The 24,669-nt window shown below is 36.6% G+C and overlaps 1 protein-coding gene across 1 annotated transcript in view; it reads right to left on the bottom strand.

Annotated features, from left to right (window-relative positions):
* The window catches only part of LOC102265950 (multiple epidermal growth factor-like domains protein 6), a 694,000-nt gene that overhangs the window by 113,215 nt on the left and 556,116 nt on the right, over window positions 1-24,669 (bottom strand). The window contains exons 8-14 of the mRNA XM_070360521.1: window positions 20,154-20,273; window positions 18,094-18,216; window positions 14,486-14,623; window positions 7,953-8,075; window positions 5,761-5,883; window positions 5,206-5,391; window positions 3,239-3,370 (exon numbers count right to left, since the gene is read on the bottom strand). Of these exons, the coding sequence (XP_070216622.1) occupies window positions 3,239-3,370; window positions 5,206-5,391; window positions 5,761-5,883; window positions 7,953-8,075; window positions 14,486-14,623; window positions 18,094-18,216; window positions 20,154-20,273 (945 nt within the window). The remainder of the gene's footprint in view (window positions 1-3,238; window positions 3,371-5,205; window positions 5,392-5,760; window positions 5,884-7,952; window positions 8,076-14,485; window positions 14,624-18,093; window positions 18,217-20,153; window positions 20,274-24,669) is intronic.

Consider the following 24,669-nt stretch of genomic DNA (forward strand, 5'->3'; position numbering starts at 1 on the left):
GCGAAAGTGAAGTCGCTCAGTCTTGCCCGACTCTTAGCGACCCCGTGGACTGTAGCCCACCAGGCTTCTCCGTCCGTGGGGTTTTCCAGGCAAGAGTACTGGAGTGGGGTGCCATTGCCTTCTCCATATATATATACCTGGAAAATGAAGCTAAGGAAGTTTAAGTAGCTTGAACAGTATCGGGGTTACAGCGAGGCATCTACATCAGCACACCAACACTATCACCTACTGCTGCTGCTGCTGCTGCTAAGTCGCTTTAGTCGTGTTTGACTCTGTGCGACCCCATAGACGGCAGCCCACCAGGCTCCTCTGTCCATGGGATTCTCCAGGCAAGAACACTGGAGTGGGTTGCCATTTCCTCCTCCAATGCATGAAAGTGAAAAGTCAAAGTGAAGTCGCTCAGTCGTGTCCTACTCTTAGCGACCCCACGGACTGCAGCCTACCAGGCTCCTCCGTCCATGGGATTTTTCAGGCAAGAGTACTGGAGATCACCTACTACTCTCCCACAAAAAGAATACGGTATCACAGAGTATGTGCATGTATGTGAGTTCTCAGTCATGTCTAACTCTTTGCGACCCCAGAGCTAGGCTCCTCTCTCCATGGAATTTTTCAGGCAAGAATACTGGAGTGGGTTGCCCTTTCCTAATCCAGGGGATCATGGATTTGCTAAATACTTCATTAACATCAAACAGAGCATTTATCTAGAGAAGAAAATTTGAAACCAAACATGTCCCAAACCATAGCTGGATGATTTGGAAAAAGATATGAATCTTCCCTCCCATATAATACATAGCCCATTCATTTGTCATATGAAAATACTTTAGTCTTCTCTTTCTACTGGAAAGACCCCTCTTTAATAACAAATGAGATAGTCAATATGAAATCTCTTTAAAAGAAATGGAGTCCTAAAGTGTGCTGTTAAAATTAATATGTAGTAATTTTTTAGCTGTTTCCTTTGTAACTACTTGCTGAAATTCCTAAAATATCCAAGTAGATGTTTTCATTATAGACCAATAAAGATACTGGGTTATAAGATCTAACCAATGGGAAAACTAACTTTCCAGATCCCTGAAGAATTTTTTTTTATGTTTCTTGCTGCATAAGAAGAGCTGGTACTCTTAGAAATACTAGTGATGAATGATTGGTCATTTCCATTTTTACAGTTTATAGGGATTTTTAAGAAAATACCCTCACTCTCCCTTTTTGTTAAAAAGATTTAGCGATCATACTTTTTTCTTCCAGTTTGGATTGCTCTGTTTTAATTTTTATAGGAAAAAAAATTGAAAGAGACAGAGACGAAATGCAAAGAAGATATAAATTTCTGCTTTCAGGGCCAGACTGCCCTTTATAGGACCATGTGAACACTTAAAGAATCTTAAGTTTTTCCAAAGCCAAAGAAGGGGTTGTGTTATTTTCATTTTATCAGGAAGTTCATTTTCAACATTTGCATATTAATTTTGTGTCAGACATATTTTATTCTCATGGATTTGCAATAGATTTCTACTTTTATTTCTCATGCTAACATGTTATGGATCAAGGGTGTGGAAGACACATATTTACCAACAAAATTTACAATAAAGGATATAAACATTTACTTCCTAATAGTCATGCAACAAGATTGATTTGTGTTTGTGCTTAGTCCCTCAGTGGTATCCAACTCTTTTCAATCTTATAAACTGTATGTAGCCTGCCAGTCTCTGTCCATGGGATTTCCCAGGCAAGAATATTGGAGTGGGTTGCCATTCCTTTCTCCAGGGGATCTTCCCAACTCAGGGATCAAATCCGTGTCTCCTAAAGTGGCAGGCAGATTCTTCACCCCTGAGCCACCTGGGAAGCCCAAAATTAATTTGATCCATTTTATATAGTTGACTATATCAAGTGGCCTATCAACATAGCTGGATGTCTCAATACAAAGCTTCACTCATTCATGCACTGGAGCCTCCAATTTGGAAACATGTAAATAAGCTCCCAGACTAGCAAGGGAAATAGAACAGGAGCATAGCTAACTTGAATCTGATGGAGACAGACAGACAGATAGACAAAGAGAAGGAGAGAGAGAAGCTTTAAATCCACTGGAAATATAAATGGCTGTTAGACTAGGGCCATCAGATAAAGCTTCATGCCATAAATGGCAATAGACAAAGATGGCAGTTTAGCAAAAGGCACAAAGCTGAAAAGTACAAAGAATTAAGTAGTGAGTAGTTTAGTTTGCTGGAAATAATAAGCTGGTCAGAGCTGTGGATAAAAAGAGAGAAGGATTTATGAGGGCCTGATAATAGATGGTTGTCAGTGACTAGATTAGAAGCGTAAGCTTTATGTATCAGGAAATGGGACACTTCTGAAGCTGTTTGGGCAGCAGGGAGACAAGATCAGAGTGATGCTTGAGGAAAGTCCTCAGCAGTCTAACTGAAACCACTTGAGTATGTTATAATCCAGGTTTTGCTTCTTTTATATTTCATAATAGAAACAATATTTGTGCTCTTTCTTCCCATATTCAGGGGCTTCAAAAGAAAAATCTGTTCACACCATCTTCCAAGCCATTCACAAACAAAACTCTTTTATTAAAAAATTTATAAGAGAAATTTAAAAAGAAAAAGGAAATAAAGGTAGTCAATATATTTGAGTTTTATTACTTGGCAGTTTTAGTACCTGCAAATATACCTTCATTTAAAATATAAAGGAAAACATTTATTGGAGGTATTATTGTACAAATCATTGACATTTTCTCATGAGAGGCTTATATAAAAATCTTAAAATTATCATTGCCTCTACTTACATAAGTTTTAAAGAAAAAGATAAGAAAACACAAACAAAAAAAGGCAACAGTTAAGCAGTTCCATTAATTATACTTCATAACACAAATCATTTTACTTTTTTTTCTTCACAGGGAGTAGCTTGCCAGTGCCTAATGATTTATTTAAATGGAGGGATTTTTATAGGCTGAGGATATTAGGATCCTTTATTAACTTTCATGTTCAATGGATAAACAAGAGACAGCACATCAAGTTTCCCAGGGAACACAAAATTTCCCATTTTAATCACATGTTCAGTTTGAAACCTCAGTGCTTCACAGACATTCTTTGTGCACAACAAATAAATTGGTTTCCCATCCCTATCAACCGTTAATCTTGTTAAAACATTTTGGGGAGAACACATGGAAAGAACTCATCACCAGTAGTTCACCAGCAGTAAAAGGAGAATTCATCACCCCCCACCCATGCTCCAAAGTATTACTTACTTTCATTACAAAGAATGCCTCCCCAGCCATCGGGACAAGAACACCCACTCTTTCCTTCCTGGCATCGGCCTCCATTCATGCAGTCCTCACAGCTCAAACTGCATTCGTGTCCGAAGGTGTTATCTAAACAAACTGGAATGCGATACAGTTTTAGTGAACCCTACATGTACTACCTACATCACTGAAAATGAAGATGAAACCCTTTACTTCCCCCAACAAATAAACATGCTCCTTGAGCACGTTTTCTAAAGAGTCCAGAAGAAGATAATGGCAAAGAGATACCTTTTAAAACAGAGCTTGGAATGTAATCCCTAAAAAATATTTAGGATCTTTAAGAAAGTAAAAAAAGAAAAGAAAAGAAAAGAAATTACCATTGATTTCTGAACACAGAAATAATGTTCCCAGCACTTTAGTTTGTGTGTGTGTGTTTCTTCTAGGCTTTTTTATACTTTTTTTTCCCCCAAGTAAGCCTTTTTACTGAGATTTAATATACAGGTAAAGAAATGCACAAAACTCAAATGTACCCTTCAGAATTTTTCCCCACATTGTCAACAACCTCATGTAAAAGCCCCCAGATGAAGATAAAGATTATTACCAGCATCACAAAAAATCAAAGGTGATTTGATGACTCTTAATCATTAGCCTTACAAATTAAGCACCATTCTGATTTATACTGCCATGGAATATTTACCGTTACTTTTGAACTTTATATGAATAGAATCGTAAAGTATGTACTCTTTGGTATCAAGCTTCTTTCATTCAATATAATGTTTATGAAACTCAGCCATGTGTGGGTTCACTACTTTTTAAGTTTTTCCCATTTCATGATGGGGTCTTTCAGATGTCCCAGTTGAAAGCCTGTCATGTTTAGCGAGGCTTCTCCACCTTGGCAGATTCTGAATTTCAGTCTACCTCCTAACACCACAAAACTGCTGGTAACTGTGCTAAGCTCCTCACCCTCTCAGCAGCTATCTATAGATTTCCTGGCTTCTCTGTCAGCACTGCCCATCCATTAGCAGATGGCTCAAGGAGAAATGTAGCACAGACTGTCCATCTTACTTGTCTGAATGTCTCTTCCCTCTAGACCTTGGCCCTTCAAGTCCTAACTGCCCGGATAGCCTTGAACTATTTCAGTTGTGACTTTGAGTAGCCAAAGTATCAGAAGCTTGATTAAGAAACATTAAAGAATTTCTATCTTTATGTAGATGCAATTACTGATGTTATGTTTGACCATCACATATAAACAAATCTTCATTTTACTGATAGCATTCTGAGCCAATCATTAAGTTGGATGCTCTTAAAATACGAGGAATACAGGAAGAACAAAAAGAGCAGCTCTGTCTTACAAAGAAAAGAAAAAGCAGCAGCAGACTGGCTGCAAACTGTTACTTTTGAAAGAAGTTATGCTAATTTATTTTGATCAGAAGTGATTTGATGCTTGAGTTCTGTTGAGTGGATATATAAGAAAAACTGTGCACATTTGTAAAGATATTTTTTCTTGGTCCATTTGAGCATATTGAACCATTGGTTCTCTGCATTTTAAAATTTAAAAAGGATCTAGATTTTCAGGCTATTTAAAGTAAATTTTAACTATACAAAAATGACTTCTAGTTGAGTTTAAACTGTTAGAACTAAAAGACCCCAATCCTTGTCTCCACGATGCTAATTCAAATATATTTTTCAACTCCATTTCACTGTATCAAATTTCCATCACCCTGCACCCCCTTGTCAATGCATACATACATAGCAACCCTTTATTGGCAAAAGGAAGATGGATAACAGATGATGAATTTGATAGGGAGCTGTGAAGAAGTAATTTTGGTCCCATGTCTCTTGTCAATATCACGTTAAAACGCTTTTATTTGGCATTAAATATTGATAACAAAATTGTCTATAAAAGAAATTCTGTGAATTATCTAAAAATAGAGGGAAGAGGTGATTATAATGAAACATGTTCATTTACCCACCAACATTGTGCAAATCAGTCAGTTCTCCTGGAATATCGTGTCCCTGTTCCTCATGGTCTTCATCTTCATGGGACAGAGGCAGAGAGGTGGCCACATAATGAAGCAGTTGAGGTGGGCTCTTGAATAGGAGAGCCGGAAACTTGACAATGTCTAATTCTTCTTCTTCCTCTAGTTCATCATCTAAAGCTAAGACCACACAGAGAAATGCCTGGATTCCACATGCTGGTTAAAAGAAGGAAAAACTGAGCGAGGGTTGATGAGAGAAATGAGAAGAGTTTGAACTAGATAGCCAAGGCAGGGGGCAGCTGAAAGGTAAAAGTCTTTGAGAAGACCATTTCAAACAGTCTATTGTAAATGAAGGTGAGACACAGCAAGCACAGAGTGGAAACTGCCACGGGGAGAACAAAAGGGGAAAAGAAAAGATCTTAGTCTGTGAAGCGAGAAAGGGGAGGACAGGTTGAGTTAAAGAATATATGGTCTCTGCGCTCCTGAAGAACAAGACAAGGGCTGAAGTCATTTCGAAGAGATTTGATAGGATTCTTCACAGAGACTTACAGATGCAAGTTTTCCCATCACTTCCAATTCTGTAGCCTTCCTCACAAGAACACTCATAGGTTCCAACAGAATTGATACACAGTTGGTCACAGATGATACTGACATCCAGACACTCATCCACATCTAGGAAAATTGAAACAATATCTGCTCTTCAGTGTTGAGATAAAATAGACATTATGAACTCATGGGCATATTTGTCACCTTTATTAACTAATAATAATGTATTGCTATACAGAAAGTGTGTGTGTCTGTGTGTGCTGTGTGCTCAGATGTGTCTGACTCTTTGTGACCTCATGAGCTGTAGCCCTCCAGGCTCCTCTGTCTGTGGGATTTCCCAGGCAAGAATACTGGAGTGGGTTGCCATTTCCTACTCCAGGGGATCTCCCCGACCCCAAATTCTTCCTCAAGAATATCCTGCCAATTATTTTCCTTTTACTCATTTCCAAGTTTACCATTATTTATCTATATGCATAGACAATGTCTTTCTGAGATCTCGTTCTTAAGATTTTGATGAAGAATTTAAAACGTACATAGTCTCAGGCTGTGTATCATTTAGCAGAATGTTCATTCACTCTTGAATTATTCAACATCTATGGCAAAGCATTTATTCAATGCATAATTTTGTACATGATTTGTGGAGAATTTTAGAGATGGAAGAATCCTAGGTTTTGATCTCATACCACTTACTGGTGTTAAATTCACATCCGAGCCCAGGCTTTGGTCAGTGTGTTCATGATTCTAAAAGGTCATTTACAAAACTGAGTTTCTAGGCTGGCCTCAGATTGTGGATACTTTTTCCATTTGGATGTGTGTACCCAAGTATGTATATTCTCGCCATATAATCATCTCTTGGCTCACTCTGTTTAATAGCAGATGGTACATGAAATTCAATTTTTTTTTTTGGCCCTGTTAATTGGATGGGAGGTGTAAGTAGTAATATGTTCTACTGTATTTAGAATATATAGATATCATAGTTGTATGTTCTTTGTTGTTATCGACACTGCAAGGCTGGGGAGTTTGGCATCTAAGTGAAGAAACACACCTAGCATCCTTAACAGAATTTAAGAATTTGCTTCTTTAATCCAAGGAAAACTATTTCCTCTGAGGCATTAAAGTCTTCTTATGTAATTTGAATGTTATTGAAATAGATAACAATATTCTCATCTTTGATTTCAAGAAAAATATGGTTCAAAATAATGGTAATAATGACCACAAATAAAAATTTAAAGATTATATATTTAGGGTAAACTTGGTAAAGTAATTTTTAGCAATGACTTATATGAGCCCTTCAAAAAAATGTGAATTTACTAAGCTAAAACTCCTCTATGATAGGGGCCTCCCTGGTGGTTCAGACAGTAAAAAATTTGCCTGCAATGCTGGAGACTTGGGTTCAGTGTCAGGGTCACGAAGATTCCCTGGAGAAGGGAGTGGCAACCTACTCCAGTATTCCTGCCTGGAAAATTCCATGGACAGAGGAGCCTGGTGCGCTACATCCATGGGGTTGCAAAGAGTCAGGTAGGACTGAGTGACTAACACTTTCACTTCACTTTCACGATATTATAAAAATATATGTCAGCTAGAAATCCTCTAAAGGGTAAGCAACAAATCAGTTAGAAAATTATAGAATGACTCATCTTGAAGCTTGCATTAGCTAGATTAACATCAGATATATAAAGGAATCTGATACTATGGCTCAAGAAATGGCAATCCTTTTGCTGCTGCTGTCTAATTAAAATAACTTTCAATAATCAACTCGGTTTCCTGTCATGATTACCTTAAGTGACTCCTGTAGCATTATGCTATGGCTTGCTGGAATCTCTCACTTGCCTATGTGTATTAAGTTAGGTACAAGGGATTATGGACCAATGAATATAATAATAATACTAATAGCTACTTTTAGTTGAGTGATTTCTTGATGTCAATCACAGTAGCAGGCCCTTTACATTGATTACATTTCTTAATTTATCCAGTAATCCCATAATTGTCTTCACTTTACTGATGAGGATTTGAGGCTCAGCGCACTGAGTGTCACCCACGTTCATACAATAGTAAGTGGCTGGACCACAGAGAGATCCAAGTTTCTTTAAGGTGAAAACCTTCTCTTTCTCACCCTAACTCTCTGCCTCAGATATTCCTCCTCCGTTGATTGCCCCGTCACAGCAGGGATTTCATGTTAGAGCTCAGGAATTTACCATCACATCCACAACCATCAGAACTGATCTGAAAGCCTTCCTGACAACTGCATTCATAGCCTCCTGAATAGTTGATGCAGAACTGGGCACAGCAGGCTTCTCCACTGTCACACTCATCAAGGTCTAAAGGGGAGAAAAGACATTTTTGTTATTTAAGAGATATGAATTTAATTCACCTATAGAGATGCTGATAAGCCCCACTTCTAAATTAAAACCATTTTACTAATTATTTTCTATTTCTCAGGCTACGGAGTACAGACACTGAATAAACGATAACACGAATGAGGCTTGCATTTGGGTTAATGTTTCTGACATGCTTCTCCTATGCCTAATATTTATTTGAAAAGCATGTAAATAATCTCCAAATTCATTTATAAGCACAGGGAAAGAGCTCTCTGCTATTTTTCCCGTTTAAACAGCAATCTGGCTGAATAAACAGAGAACCTGAAGAACAACAATTTAAAAAAAGAAAAAAAACAGCTTGAGAAGCAGAGCTAAAATATTCCATTGAGTGAACATTTAACAGCTACAAAAAGGAGGCAGTCTTAGGCCCCTATGTGTGTGTTCTAAGAGCTTTGGATGAAAGAATGCTCCCAAGGAAAAGAATTCATAGGACTGGGAAGACAAGTAGTTAAAGGCAATTCAGAGACAGCACAGACAAGCATCTTAAACATTATGTATTAAATTACAGAATATTTCAGGGCATTTGCTTGAACTTTTTAATGCTACATTGATGGGGATGAGTTTTTACTATAATTGGTGACACTATTACCCTGGATGGAGAAGGCAATGGGACCCCACTCCAGTACTCTTGCCTGGAAAATCCCATGGGCGGAGGAGCCTGGTGGGCTGCAATCCGAGGGGTTGCAAAGAGTCGGACACGACTGAGTGACTTCACTTTCACTTTTCACTTCATGCATTGGAGAAGGAAATGGCAACCCACTCCAGCGTTCTTGCCTGGAGAATCCCAGGGACGGGGGAGCCTGGTGGGCTGCCGTCTATGGGGTTGCACAGAGTCGGACACGACTGAAGTGACTTAGCATTACCCTGGAATGTCCTATCAGATAGACAGTTTTCTAAATTATGATCTTTAAGTCTCCTTCGGCACTGTCATTCTAGAATTCTACAATCTGTAATGTATCTTCCTTTATTTGCCCTAAGGAAAATAAAAATTAATCAGAATAGATCAAACTGAAACCTTTCAGCAAAGGGTAATCTATTTATTCTAAGTTTTGAGATAGTCATTTGTAATATATTTGGCTAAGGGGTAGAACAGACTCATCGCCCACTGCTAGCTAGACATCTGGAAATTGTGTGGTCAGGGTTTTTGGCTATAGGCCTTCAATTCTACCCGCTTTGTTGAGCTGTTAAGTTGGGTGGCCTGTCAGTGCTGAGCTTACAAAAATCCCTTTGCTCCATAACTACGTGAACAGCCAATATATAAAAGATCAGTGTCTCAATTAACCTTGGAAAGGGAACCAATGTAAGAAAAGGCAGACAAGAGAAAGGAAAGAAAATGCAATCAATTAACCATCGTTAGGGGTCACCATAAAATATCTAAATGAAGGTCATTTGGACACAAAACATTCTTTTTCCTGCAAAATGTCACAAGCAGTGCTACTCATAAAATTCTAGCTGATATTTTTTTCCCTTTCTTACATTAAAACTTCCTTTGTCTTTTGGATTACATAGCATGGATATAGAAGGCAAAAAACTTAAAACTTCAGTTTTTATCTAAAACATTGCTTTTAAAATCTTTTTTATTTTTTTTAATTAGAGGATAATTACTTTACAATATTGGGTGGTTTTTGCCATACGTCAACCTGAATTTGCATTAGGTATACATATGTCCCCTCCTTCTTGAACCCCTCTCCCACCTCCCTCCCCACCCTATCCCTCTAGCTTATCAAAGATCATGGGCTTTGGGTTCCCTGTTTCATAAACTGGGAATTCATAAACTGAATTCCCATTGGCTATTTTACATATGGAAATGTATTAATGTATATGTTTCAATGCTATTCTCTCAAATATTCCCAGCCTCTCCTTCCCCCACTGTGTTCAAAAATCTGTTCTTTATCTCTGTGTCTCCTTTGCTGTAATGCATGTAGGAACATCATACCGTCTTTCTAGATTCCATATATATGCATTAATATACAATATTTGTCTTTCTCTTTCTAACTTACTTCACTCTGTGTAATAGGCTCTAGGTTCATCCACCTCATTAGAACTGACTCAAATACACTCCCTTTTTATAGCTGAGTAATATTCCATTGTGTTATATGTACCACATCTTCCTTATCCATTCATCTGTTGATGGGCATCTAGGTTGCTTCCAGGTCCTAGCTATTGTAAATAGTTGCTGCAATGAACACTGGGGTTAAAATACTACATTTTAAGTTTTTTTTTTTGGGGGGGGTGGTTTCTTATTTCAAGATTTTTTAAAAAGTCTTCTCATATACCACCAGAGCCTCTAAATACATACATCTCATGATTCCTTATTCTATCTAGTATCATATCATATTAATTGGAAAAATGAGTTAGTCAATCTATCATTTTATGATCCATTTTGGATTCTTCTTCTATTATCATTCCTCTGGGGCTATTTCTTGTCTCATGTATAGAACTCATTAGAAATCCAATGCATCCTTTCTTAAAATGCCCTGTCCCTTCAAGCCTTATATCATGTTTTCTTAAATTTCTTTATTCCTTCTCAGATCTTTTTTTTTTTTTTTTGGTAAGATCTCATTTTTAATTCCTCTGCCTCTCTGATGATCATATTTTTCCTACATTGGCCAATATACCAAATATTACAACACGGCAGAGAAATTCACCTGTAAATTTAGCTCTAATCAAAAATACAGAATCAATTATAGCAAGTAAAACAATTTAACATTTCAACTATGACTTCAGAAAAGCATCAAAAGTAAACCTGGAAAGGACTTGATCTTCTGTATCTGTTTCCCACACATAGTCACTGAATAAAGCACCAAAGAGTAGAATAATATTTTTTCTGATAACTACCAATTGTTAAATTTAGTGAACTTATTGCTGGTGAGACACTTGTATTTTGTATAGCTGTCTTTCAAATTGTGTTAACACATCACTAGGTTTTATCCCTAATAAATGCTTGCATTTGGGCAAGACTGACCATTTGCAGACTAGATGACTTATCTTTACATTTATTTGTATGTTCTCATGTAAGAAGAAGTAAATTCTAAAATAAGCTAAAGAGAAAATTATTTCTCTCATGCATAAATGTTTTTACAAAGCATTCATGCCTTTAATCTGTTCTCAGGCAAGTAGGCAGACTATGTATATGCACACTCCAAACAAATCATTGCCTTTACTCTAGAGAATATTTGGGTTTTAGGAATGAGTGTTATTTATTGTTGGAAAATGAAATAAACTTGAGCCATCAACAAAATAATGTCATCATCTTGACTGCTGAAATCTCATAAATGTGTAATTTTCTATATTTTGACCCTGGCAGATGTGATTTTTGCTGGCTGTAAATATGAACTTTACCAAATTGTACTTTTCGAAGAATCAGGAAAGATATCAAATTATAAGCTGCAAACAAAAGCCTTAACAAAATTCCAGTTTCCCTTACCGAACAGTGAAAAGGAGAGAATAAGAAGGAAGGAAGGAAGGGAGGGAAGAAGGGAGGAGGGAAAAAAGAAAAGAAGTTCTTTAGTTTTTCCAGAGATCCAAATGCTAGCAAGGTAGAAATCTATAAGCATATTTTTCATTACACAAGAAGGTGCAAGGCAAGCAACTGGCTTCATTAAGCTAACCACTGTAGACTCTGAGAAAAATGCAGAAGGTGATGCTGGATTAAGAAATAACAAGCAAAGACATTGTTTTGGTTTAAAAATTTATAAAACCCAAATACTTTAAAATCCCTTAAAGTTCACTCTGTCACATTAGTGCCAAACTAAAAAAATCCCATCAACTTAGGCTTTTGGAATTCACCTCTTCCCTTATGGTACTTCAATTTATTTTGAACTACACTGAGTAGCATTAGATGGTCAAAGTTTTTTTTTTTTTTTCAGTACTCATATCATAATTTTTAAGAAATATTTTTGTGATAAAATATCACAAAAGAAAACATGCAAATAGGGTATCCTAATTTTCAAATGATGACAAATTGTTTTCGAGGCTTGTAGGTGCTCTCAGACCCAGGGCACACAGTAATTTAGTTTGATGTTTGTGTTCAGTAGTTCAGTTGTGTCTGACTCTTTGCGACCCCATGGACTGTAGCCTGCCAGGCTCCTCTATCCATGAAATTTTCTGGGCAAGAATAGTGAAGTGAATTGACATTTCCTTTTCCAGGGCATCTTCTTAACTCAGGGATGAAACCCGAGTCTCCTGCTCCTCCGGCATTGGCAGGGGGATTCCTTACCACTGTATGACCTGGGAAGCCCCAACGTATTGCTGAATGACTACTATGTTCTGATTCCTGGCCACACGGAGGTCTGAGGTCTGTAAGGGTTGTAGGAAACTTCACCTTGGGAAGTCTGTTATGTAAATAAAGGAAAAAATGCTCTTCCAATCAAGAGCTTTTTAAAAAATGCAACAGTATACTAGGAAAGTCTGAGGCAAAATAGCTGCTTCTAACAAAAGGGAGGCTAAGGAAGAGGGATAGAGTGATGTCAGGGAAATTTCCTGCAGGAGTAGGAAAACTAGAGATGCTCACTCTCCCAATTTTTGGTAGATATTCCTTTTTCTCAGAAGTTCTAGATTAAACATTTCACTATGGAGCAAGCTGGGGTGGAATTTATTCTTCTCATTGTCTACAGTGACATGTTTTAATAATATGTTGAAAAAATTATGTTGAACTTCCTGATGTTCAAGCTGGTTTTAGAAAAGGCAGAGGAATCAGAGATCAAATTGCCAACATCTGCTGGATCATGGAAAAAGCAAGAGAATTCCAGAAAAACATCTATTTCTGCTTTACTGACTATGCCAAAGCCTTTGACTGTGTGGATCACAATAAACTGTGGAAAATTCTGAAAGAGATGGGAATACCAGACCACCTGATCTGCTTCTTGAGAAACCTATATGCAGGTCAGGAAGCAACAATCAGAACTGGACATGGAACAACAGACTGGTTCCAAATAGGAAAAGGAGTACGTCAAGGCTGTATATTGTCACCCTGTTTATTTAACTTCTATGCAGAGTACATCATGAGAAACTGGGCTGGGCTGGAAGCACAAGCTGGAATCAAGATTGCTGGAAGAAATATCAATAACCTCAGATATGCAGATGACACCACCCTTATGGCAGAAAGTGAAGAGGAACTCAAAAGCCTCTTGGTGAAAGTGAAAGTGAAGAGTGAAAAAGTTGGCTTAAAGCTCAACATTCAGAAAACGAAGATCATGGCATCCGGTCCCATCACTTCATGGGAAATAGATGGGGAAACAGTGGAAACAGTGTCAGACTTTATTTTTCTGGGCTCCAAAAATCACTGTAGATGGTGACTGCAGCCATGAAATTAAAAGACGCTTACTCCTTGGAAGGAAAGTTATGACCAACCTAGATAGCATATTCAAAAGCAGAGACATTACTTTGCCAACAAAAGTTCGTCTAGTCAAGGCTGTGGTTTTTCCTGTGGTCATGTATGAATGTGAGAGTTGGACTGTGAAGAAGGCTGAGTGCCAAAGAATTGATGCTTTTGAACTGTGGTGTTAGAGAAGACTCTTGAGAGTCCCTTGGACTGCAAGGAGATCCAACCAGTCCATTCTGAAGGAGATCAGCCCTGGGATTTCTTTGGAAGGAATGATGCTAAAGCTGAAACTCCAGTACTTTGGCCACCTCATGCGAAGAGTTGACTCCTTGGAAAAGACTCTGATGCTGGGAGGGATTGGGGGCAGGAGGAGAAGGGGACGACAGAGGATGAGATGGCTGGATGGCATCACTGACTCGATGGACGTGAGTCTTAGTGAACTCCGGGAGTTGGTGATGGACAGGGAGGCCTGGCATACTACGATTTGTAGGGTCTCAAAGGGTTGGACATGACTGAGCGACTGATCTGATCTGACTTATCTGAAAAAGTTATCCTTTCCTATGGCTTTGAGCTGGGTTTTCCAAAGAATAATATCTTCTAATGTTTGCTTTTGGAATGTAGCTACCTGCCGTGTCAAAGTTGAACATGTATCCAAATTATCTCCAAGTTGAAAACCAGTGAACATGATCTGCTTCTGCTTGAGGTGGAGAGAGTTAGGATGGCAGCATTTGTTGTTTGAATTGCAAATTAGATGGTTAGATAAGCCTTGGAATATTTTCTAGAAATAAAACTGTTAAGTCACATATATCGCTAATAAGTTTTAAATCTTCTTTAACTTCAAAGTAAAACACTATGATATCTTCTGTCCATAAATATTTCTTTTACATTATCCAGTAGCCAAAGACACTGTTCATTTTACTTGTAGTTTGAGAGGTGTAGCTACATTATAGCACCAAGTATTAGAGAAGAAAGGGCTAAATGAATCCAGGGCAACTTCTGAAGGAAGATAGCATTCACCATACATTACCTATGCATGTTTTCTCATCTGAATCGAGCCGGTGTCCATGGTTACAGGAGCATCGGGGCCCACCAACTGCATGTTCACAGTGATGGGAACAACCACCATTGTTCTTTTCACAGCTATTGACAATTTCCAATTCAATCCCTTTCCAAAACAAGCAAAGGGAGGATTATTAGCATAACAACAGAGAAATATGAATACATGGCAATAATGGGTACACTCTCTCTCTGTTGGGAGGAGGACAAACTTTATTGGAAATTTGTCAACACTCTGAGCATATAAAAGTTTGAGAACTATTAAGCATTGTACATATCTGACACTGAAGTGAAGTGTTAGTTGTTCAATCATGTCCTACTCTTTGTGACCTCATGGACTGAGCCCTCTAAAGCTCCTCTGTCCATGGAATTCTCCAGGCAAGAATACTGGGTAACCATTCTCTTCTTCAGGGGATCTTCCCCACCCAGGGGTTGAACCTGGTCTCCTGTATTGCGGGTGGATTATTTACCCTTTGAGCCACCAGGGAAGCCCTGTACATATTTATATCATATCAAAATAATAATAAATCTATAAATAATATTAAAATGACAAGGTGATACAAAAGGTAATGAGTCCACCAGTGGTTATTAAACACATCTTAAAGGATACTTACCTATGGCAATTTTTGGTATTTTCAGAGTGTAAATATATATATGTGTGTGTGTGTGTATTGAATCAATGATCAGAAAGCAAATAGTTTGCCAGTTGACATATCTGTTCTCAAACTAATGGTATGTTAATATGTGCCCCTTTCCTAGGCTGTGAGCACTGTTAAAACTGTATGGAACAAAAGTATGAATACAAAACCAATGAGTTAGCTGATTATATGTAACTAGCATCATCTTTATAGCTATGATGTATACAACAGTCATTTTGTATATAAACATCCTATTAACTCAAACACCAATTTGCTGATTGTGGTACATGCCACTAATTGGGGGCATTTGAGGGGACATCTACCTCAGTGTACAGATGCCAATATTCCTGAGCCCACAGGTATTATAATCAATCATTTTCTAAGTGAGAAAATGAAAAATAAAAGAATGCTTTGAATCGTTGTGAAAAATATGGAATTAGATACTCTGCTATTTTCACCATTGGTCTCTGTTCTTCATTTGTGTTGCTTAGACACACCTCTAATGAGAGTGACTACGTTGGTTCATTTCCTTGCATTTTTACCTCCTGAATCCTTTGAAAGAAGAAAGATGGGAAAGAACAGAACAAAGGCACTCAGGATTGTGGCATTCTTTGAAAGCCTATATTACCATTCAAACTGCTGAGGTATCTGCTGTTTTTCTTGTATGGTTACAGTACAGAAATCATACTCCGGATCTCAGCCTCCTGTCTATGGTAGGCAGCAGCCTTATGTGTCCCAGAACAGCCAGGACGTATCCCTGTCTTTGTGCTCATCCCTCTGTGCCTTCATCATCTTGTATTACGCAGCTCATAACAGATGTTCAAAAATAGGTTTTGAATGATTGACTAAACAAAAGAAGGATTATGCTAATCAATTTATTGTTGAAAATAAGAATGCCTTTGGGTTTAGAAACAGTTAGTTTAGGACTGAGCTAAATGAGAAAGCTAAAGGAAAGATTGAAATAATTAAGGGAACTGATATTTTTCACAATATGTTAACATATACTCTTTAGGGAGACATATTTCAAATTTTGGCTCTGGTTCTTGTTTTTCTCCTGTGATCAATGCAGCTCTAAGATTGCTGGAGGTAATTTACTTTAAATATAAATGGTATTATTGGAATCTCACAAAAACTATACGAGGCTAAAACAAGTGCATACTCACCTCTAACTTACCAACAGAAGTAAATGTTTTTGATATGGATGATACAATTAAACTATCATACTTAAAAATATGCTTTAAAAAGTTTAAAGACTGATCCCTGTGTTTTCTCATAGCAAATAATCATTATTTGCTCAGTATATTAAATATGCATTAAATGTGTATGGAGTTTAAGTTCACTATATATTGCCTGGTAGTTGTAGAAAATTTTATTTAACCATGCTGGATCTGGAATTTTTAAATTTCTAACCCCAAGATAGTGATAGTTCATTCATAGAACACATTATGCTATACAGTATTTTGAGAACTTCTGAAAAGAAATGATATAGGTACAAAATATCATTGTCTTAGGAAAAAGTTAAAACGATATTTGCCTAAAATAGGCTGCTATATGAAGAGCACATAATTTATTGTTAAATATGACCATGTTCTGAAAATATTTACTCCACCTACAAGTTTTGAAACATTCATTTTCACCAAGAAAGTTTTGTATGTCAGTTAGTAAATATTGAGGTCTGGTGAGAGCTACACAAAGAACTTAGCCAAATATTCACATAAGGGAAATAAATGTAAAAATACACTTCAACCAAATGTATTCAACTCTAGGGCAAATTGCTTTCCCAAGTAAATTCTACGAAAGCTTGAACCTCACGACTCATTAGCGATAATGGCCCCCTCTTTCATGATAACTGAGAATGCACCAGTCTGATTGCAGGGGTTTTTATCTCAGGCATCTGTAAAATGTCCTCATCTCCTAAACCTCTGACCACATTAAAAAGCCAAAATATTAATAGTACTGAAAAATCCATCGACATTTCTCTTTGCCTGAAAGAACTCCTCGGGGCACCAAGAGAAAGACTCACTTTGGAAAAAGTTATATCCTAATTAGTAGTTAATTCTTCCCTCCCATCTTATTTCGTTTGCTCTTTAAAAGATAAATATCACCGCAGCAAAACTGCCCTGTCTTTAGGCAGTAGAAATAAACCAACAGAGTTTACGGCTACACTGGCAACCCAGGCATTAAATAAATGTAGAGCTTTATGCAGTGGAGGAGAATGAAGAAGTTAGTGACCTTAAGACTGTCTCTTCATGAGAGAGCTTAGATAAGAACACTAGCTGATTTAATCTGTCACTGTATTCTTCTTCATGATCAAAGCTGATCAAGAGATGTATGATGTATACAAACACATAACAAAGTTAAAAGGATAATATATTTGGAGCTTAGAGACACTAGTTCAAGTTATAGTTCAGTCACTGACTAATTTTATATCATTGAACATTGGGCTTTGGCCCTGATAGGAGAGAACTGGGAAGGGCATCTTTGGAGCTGAGATCAGAAATCAGACGTGGTACTACCATCTAGGCCTGCCCCTCACCCTACTGGTTCTTTCTTTCTTGCTGGCTCCTTTCCCCTGAGCGTTACACTGGAGTTATTAGTGTCCAATAAATATTGCAGGACAGAGGTGGTGATGGATGACAGACTCCTCACAAAGGAGACCCATGGGTCCAAGAGAGCCCCAATCCAGAAGACCTGAGACTTAGTCCTTGTGGTCTACAAAGAGGACCATGATGCTGACCACATTCTGTGGACTCTGGGCTCCTATTTCATCAAATTAAAATGAGAGGGTTGGCCTTCTAAGCTCCCACTCCCACCCTACGCCAGTGGAAAATATTCTAAGGAGCTCTTACTTTGGCAAGTTATTCAGCACAATCCTTTTATTACTCTTGCTTAATACTTGTAAAATGCCACACATTCCTGGGCTTCGATCACTGTCACTTACTGTAACACTGTTTTCCATCAGCTCCCAGCTCAAAACCAGGTTGGCAGGCACAAGTGAAAGATCCCACTGTGTTCACACAGCGATGGCTGCAGGGAGCAAGCCTTTCAGCGCATTCGTTTATGTCTGCAGAGAGAGATACACAGGTGCTGTGTCTTTGAGCTGGAATTAAGACTTATTTACAACTATAAACATGAATGAAAGCATCCCCTCCCCTTCAACCCCTGACAACAATGCCAACAAATATAACAGTAAAATATCACATAGGCTCCATATTTGCAAATAAACCAATGTAAAATGACAAGAACTCTGTGGCAGGTCTCATTCATGTTCTTAAACACTTTTTTCCATTAGAACCTACTTCTTATTGTTGTTTAGTTGCTCAGTTGTGTCCAACTCTTTGTGATCTCATGGACTATAGTCTGCCAGGCTCCTCTGTCCACGGGATTTGCCTGGCAAGAATACTGGAGTAGGTTGCCATTTCCTTCTCTAAGGGACCTTCTCTACCCAGGGACTGAACCCACATTGCCTGCATTGGCACATGGAGTCTGTACCACTGAGCCACCTGGGAAGCCCCATGAGAAACTGCTGCTATCTATTAATTTGAAGAAAGAGAAAACAAACAAAAATAGACCTTTTCTATCCCCTAACAATACAGATAGAACACTTTAATTTGTCATTGTGAATATATATCAAATTCTTAACCAAAATTGGTATCTCTCTGACTTAAGACAGTACAAGTGGCCCCACACAAGGCAGATTTGGAGTCTTCTTAAGTAGCAATCCATAGTATATGTTCCACATATGATTGTCACAGTGCCATTTAAAACCTGGTGCCCTCTCTTTCTCGACACCAATAGACAAGTCTATTCAGTATAACATCATTTTGTGGCCCAGGAAGTTTATGCTCCCCTTACTCCACACCTGCCTTAAATGAATAGGTTTCATTATCATTTTCCCAAATAGAACTTCCTCCTTATATTGTCCTGCATGTCACTCCCACCAGGACCCTTAATTTAAGAGAAATGCTTATCTTTCTAAGGTATTTACAAAACTCTAAGTAGGCAGAAACTTTGGGGACAGTCTTTTTAGGAATATCACTCCAGATATCAAAATAAAAATTTGAAAAAGATATTCTATAAATTATGGCTATATATATATTTCTAAATTTTCCACAGGTATTTAATAAGATCCTATTTTGTGCCAGATCCAGAGTAAGGTAGGTTCTATGTAAACAGAGGACCAAAGCATAAATGTTCTGTGTTAGAAAAGTATGTTTAACAATCCACAGAAAGTTTTATCTTACTTTTGGCTTAAAGGAAAAAAAAAAAAAAACTAACTTAACACTAATTTTTATGTCTAATTCTTTTTCAACTTCTCAAAGCATTATCAGTCACATTAGTCAGGAAACATTTTGTATTTTCTTAATTAACCCCAATAAACTGTTTTTCATTTCATGGAAATGTCGTGATAAAAATGAAGGATTCTGTGATTTCTCAGAAGTTCTTAAAACAAAGACAGTCCCACAGGAATGACTTCATTTATTAGTTCTGGTCATGAAGTAATTTATCATTTTCATCTTTGAATTGAAGTATGTCTGTTTTGCTATTTCTAGGAAATGGAAATATGTAACCTTGTATTTCTAGAGTTTCTTTCTCTTTGGTTTTAATTATTCCTAACTTCTGAGAACACTCATTTGCACATACTTGATTTTCAAAGGTTAGCCCCACCTTCTGTAGCCTATAATAAAAAACTCCCTGTGCAATTATGGAAGGTTTTGAAATATTAATTTTGGAATTCATTTCAGAATGGAAAACAGAAAACAAAAAGAACTAATTCTGAAACTACACAGATTATTTTTTGTAACTAAAAATTTCACTGAGCTTTTGTATTAAATAGTATCATAAAAAAATACCTTTCAGAATGATCAAATAAGAATATAAATGTTTCTTTTTAAGCATAAATGAAAACACCTTTCTCCTAGCTGTTCTGACTATTCAAAACTGAATTACCACAAAATTGCAAACAATTACCCAATTAATCCATCAGCTTCAACTTCTTACCGGCACAGCCCTTTTTGTCTTCAGATAGTTGGTACCCTGGGTGACAGGCACACCTGGCCACGCCATTCTCACTCTGACAGATGTGGGCACATCCATTCCCACCCGTGCAGGGGTCCATCTCTAAATGCAATTAAGCAGTGAGAGTTTGTAATTCAATAACTGTAGAAAAACGTGCAGAGCAGAAGTGTAGATAAAGATACAAGAGAACTGGGACCAGAGGGCTTCTCATGTTAGGATGATAAGGCCTTTGGAAAGTCTTTCCCACTTTCAGATGACACTCATCTAACAAAAGGTTCCCCATTTTCTGATCTGAATTCCAAAATCTGAACAAATCTAAACATGAATCAAGGCCAAAGAACTGGCTAATTTTACTCTTTTTAAAAGTCTATCTGCTGTGCGTTTGTACCCAAAGTTAAATAGAGCCAGCAGGAAATCCTCCATACACCTTTGCATTTTTTTCTCTTTCACTCCCCACTTACTCTACTCATTTGCACAGCAGTTATCCTCATATAAACCTTTCACCTCCTCTCTATTTCCTCTGCCTTGGAATAAGCAACCACGGTGTGAAGAAAAGGCCAACTGGAGTAAAATGGAAGTCTTAGCTACAGCTACCATGGAGATGGAATAAAGAAGTTCGCATCCTACTGAAATTAGTCAGTGACCTCCTTCTGACCTCCTCCCCTTATTTGCTCTTTTCTTAGTCTCAGTCATATTCTTTGGAAGTCCAAAGTAATGTAAAGCCACATATCCCATCCAGAGTACCTCCACACAGAGCTTATTTGTTGAATTCATGAGTTAAGTGATCCTGGTCTAAGTATGAGAAACAGCCTTGTCTACATTATAAGCTGCTGGGGTGGGAATTTCTTCTCTTGCATGCTCCCCTTTCCTTTTTTAAAATAATGCACAGAATACAAAAAAAAAAACAATGAATAAAGCTACCTTGTCTCCACATTTACCCAGTTTCATGCAACCACTATCATACATAAATGCTTACATGCTTTCATTGGTTTCTTGCAAACCATTTCAGACTTTATGAAAATATAAGTGATACAAACATCTTCTATCTATCTATCACAGATGCAATACACATTGTTCTGCTTCTTGCTTTTATGTAGGGAGAGATTGAATTAAATTTGTAGATCAATTTGGGGGAGTATTGTCATTTGAACAATATTAGGTTATCTGATCCATGAACACGAGATGTCTTTCCATTTATTTTAGAATCTAACTTATTTTAACAATGTTTTATAGTTTTCATTACATAATTTTTGCACTTCTTTTGTTAAATATGTTCCTATGTATTTTATTGTATTCAATGCTATGGTAACTAGAATCATTTCTAGTAAAAAAATGATCAAAAATCATTTGATTAAAAATCAAATAATGATGATTAAAATGATTTTAATAATGATTAAAATCATTACGATTTACTATGAATCATAGTAAAATCATTAATTTTACTTCCAGATTTTTTAGTTGTATAGAAATCCAATTGATATTTTACATTTTGATCTTTCATCATGTAACTTAGCTGAATTTCCTTATTATTCTAATAGCTTTTATTTTTTAAGGTGTATTTCTTAAAATTTTCTGTTACAAGATCCTGTCATCTGCAAAGAAAGATAATTTACTTCTTCTTTTCTAACCTGGATGGCTTTTATTTTCTTGCCTTTTTGCTTTGGCTAGAATGTCCAGTACAATGTTGAATAGAAGTGGTATGAACAGATATCTTTGCCTCATTCCTGATTAGAGGGGGGAAGCTTTCAGCATTTCATTATTAAGTAAATATTAGCTGTGTATTTCTCATAGATTCCATTTATTGGTTGAGGAAGTTCTCTTCTATTTCTCGTTTGGTGAATTCTTTTATCATGAAAGGGAACTAAATTTTGTAAAGTTCTTTTTTTTTACCTGCATCTATTGAGATGATAAGGTTGGTTTTAATATGGTATATTTTTAAATACATAATTTTTAGATGTTGAACCCATCTTGATTTCCTGAGATAAATCCGATTTGATTATAGTGTATAGTTTCTTTTATGTGTTGTTGGATTTGGTTTACTAGTATTTTGCTGAGGATTTTTAGGATCTACAAACATACAAGATTTTGGTCTGTAGTCTTCTTTTTTTGTGAAATACTCTTCTGATTTTGGTATCAGGGTAATACTGGCCTCATGGAATGAGTTTGGGATTATTCTCTCCTCTTACATATTTTGGGAACACATTTTTCAACTGATGAAAAGAAAACAACTCAGAATCCTATACCCAGCAAAATTACCCTGCAGGAATGAAGGAGAAACCAAGACATTTCCACATGATGGAAAACGAAGAGAATTTATCTCTAGCAGACTATTCTGAAATTATGTCATTTTTTTATAAATAGAAAGGAAAGTATTTTTAAAGAAAGGAATGGTGGAGCACCAAGAAAAAAAGAAAGAACAACAGCATAAGAAAGAGCAAGAATAAGAAAAATATGAATATATACATATATATACAAAATTTTGTGTATATACAAAACATTATATATGCATTATATATACAATATATAGAGAAACATATATAAATACAATAAACTTTACTTCCCCTCATGAATCTTCTAAATTATACTTAATAACTGAATAAAACATAACATTGTCTAATATGGTTCTAAATGTACATAGAGAGAATAGTTAAGCAATTATATAGGAATGGAAAAGAGTAGAGAGAAAGTAGTTAAGGTTTCATACCTCACTTGAACTGGTAAAAATGATACTACCGGTAAATAGTTATACACAATATAATACCTGACAATCAGGAAAAAGCTAGGTAAAGATATACATTCAAATATTTGGCAAAACTAATACAATATTGTAATGTTTAAAAATACAATAAAATTAAAAAATAAAATAAAATAAACTGTAGTTGATTAACAACAACAAAAAATTGTTATGAATAAAGGGAAATGGAATTTTAGAAAAATGTTATAGTAGTGTATAGGAAGACATGAAAAGATTCAGAAAAATGTAATAAAACAGAAATAATAAACAGAAAAAAAGAAATGTCAAACAAGTGTGTCATTACATGACTACATTCATGTAAATGACTTACTATGCCAATTAAAAGGCCCAGTTTTGAAGAATGACTTAGAAAACATGACCTAACTATATGCCGGCTACATGAAACTCACTCTAAATATAATGATATAGGCTGGTAAAAAGTAAAAGGATGGAAAAAAATACATATCATACAAACAGTGATCAAAAGAAAGCAGGAATGGCACCATTAATATCAGATAAAGTAGATCTCAGCGCAAAGAAAATTACCAGAGACAGAGACATACAATAATAGAAAAAGAATAATAAAAAGGGCAATTGACCAAGGAGACATAACAATCCTAAATGTAGGGATTCCCAGTTGGCACAGTGGTAAAGAATCTTCTTGCCAATGCAGGAGATGCAAGAGACACAGGTTTGATCCCTGAGTTGGGAAGATCTCCTGGAGGAAGAAATGCCAAACCATTCCAGTATTCTTGCCTCGAAGTCTCCATGGACAGAGGGGCCTGGTTGGCTACAGTCCATGGGGTCCCAAAATGTTAGACATGACTATGAATGCATGCATAGACACGCATATGCACCAAACAATAGTACTGCAAAATGTGGAAAAGAAAAGCCATTATCAATCCAGAAGATCTAATTGACACTTACAAAACACTACATTCGACAACAGCAGGATATATATTCTTGTCAAGTGCCTCCAGAACACTAAACAAAACACACTTTCTATGTGATCCATAGGCCACAAAAAGTCTCAGTGGAAAACAAAAATCATCAAGTTGAATAAAAATAAAAATTCAATACCAAAAATTTGAGGACACAGTTAAAGCAGTGCTGAGAGGGAGAGAAAGAGGGAGAGAGATTTGTGGTACTAAATCCATTGGAAATGATCTCAAATCAATAATCTAAGCTTCCACTTCAAGAACTCAGAATAAGAAGAGCAAAATAAATCCAAATCAAGTAAAATGAAGAAATAGTAAAAATGAGGGCAGAAAGCAATAAAATTAAAAACAAAAAAATAGATAATACTATTGAAGCAAAGAGTTGGTTCTTAGATCAATAAAATTGGCAATGGTGACTGACAAAGAAAGTAAAAAATACAAATTACCACTGTTCGGAATGAAACAGGATATTACTATAAACCCTGATGACATCAAAAGTATAGTAAGACACTACAAACAACTCTGCTGAATTTGGCGACTTGGATGAAATGGGCTAATTCCTTAAAAGAAATGCAAACAATCACAACTCAATCACATGAAACAGAGAATGCATATAGCTCTATAAATCTGAAAAAAATTAATTCATAATTAAAACATTCCACAAAGAGAAATTTTCCGGCCTAGATAATTTCACTGAATAATCCTACCAAACTTTTAAGGAAGAATTAACATCGATTCTAAAATTTCTCCTAGAAAATAGAAGAAATACTTTTTAACTTATCTATTTTATGAAGCTAGTATTCTGATACCAAAGCCCAGCAAAGAC

Source organism: Bos mutus, chromosome 1 (assembly GCF_027580195.1).
Source record: "Bos mutus isolate GX-2022 chromosome 1, NWIPB_WYAK_1.1, whole genome shotgun sequence".
NCBI lineage: Eukaryota > Metazoa > Chordata > Mammalia > Artiodactyla > Bovidae > Bos > Bos mutus.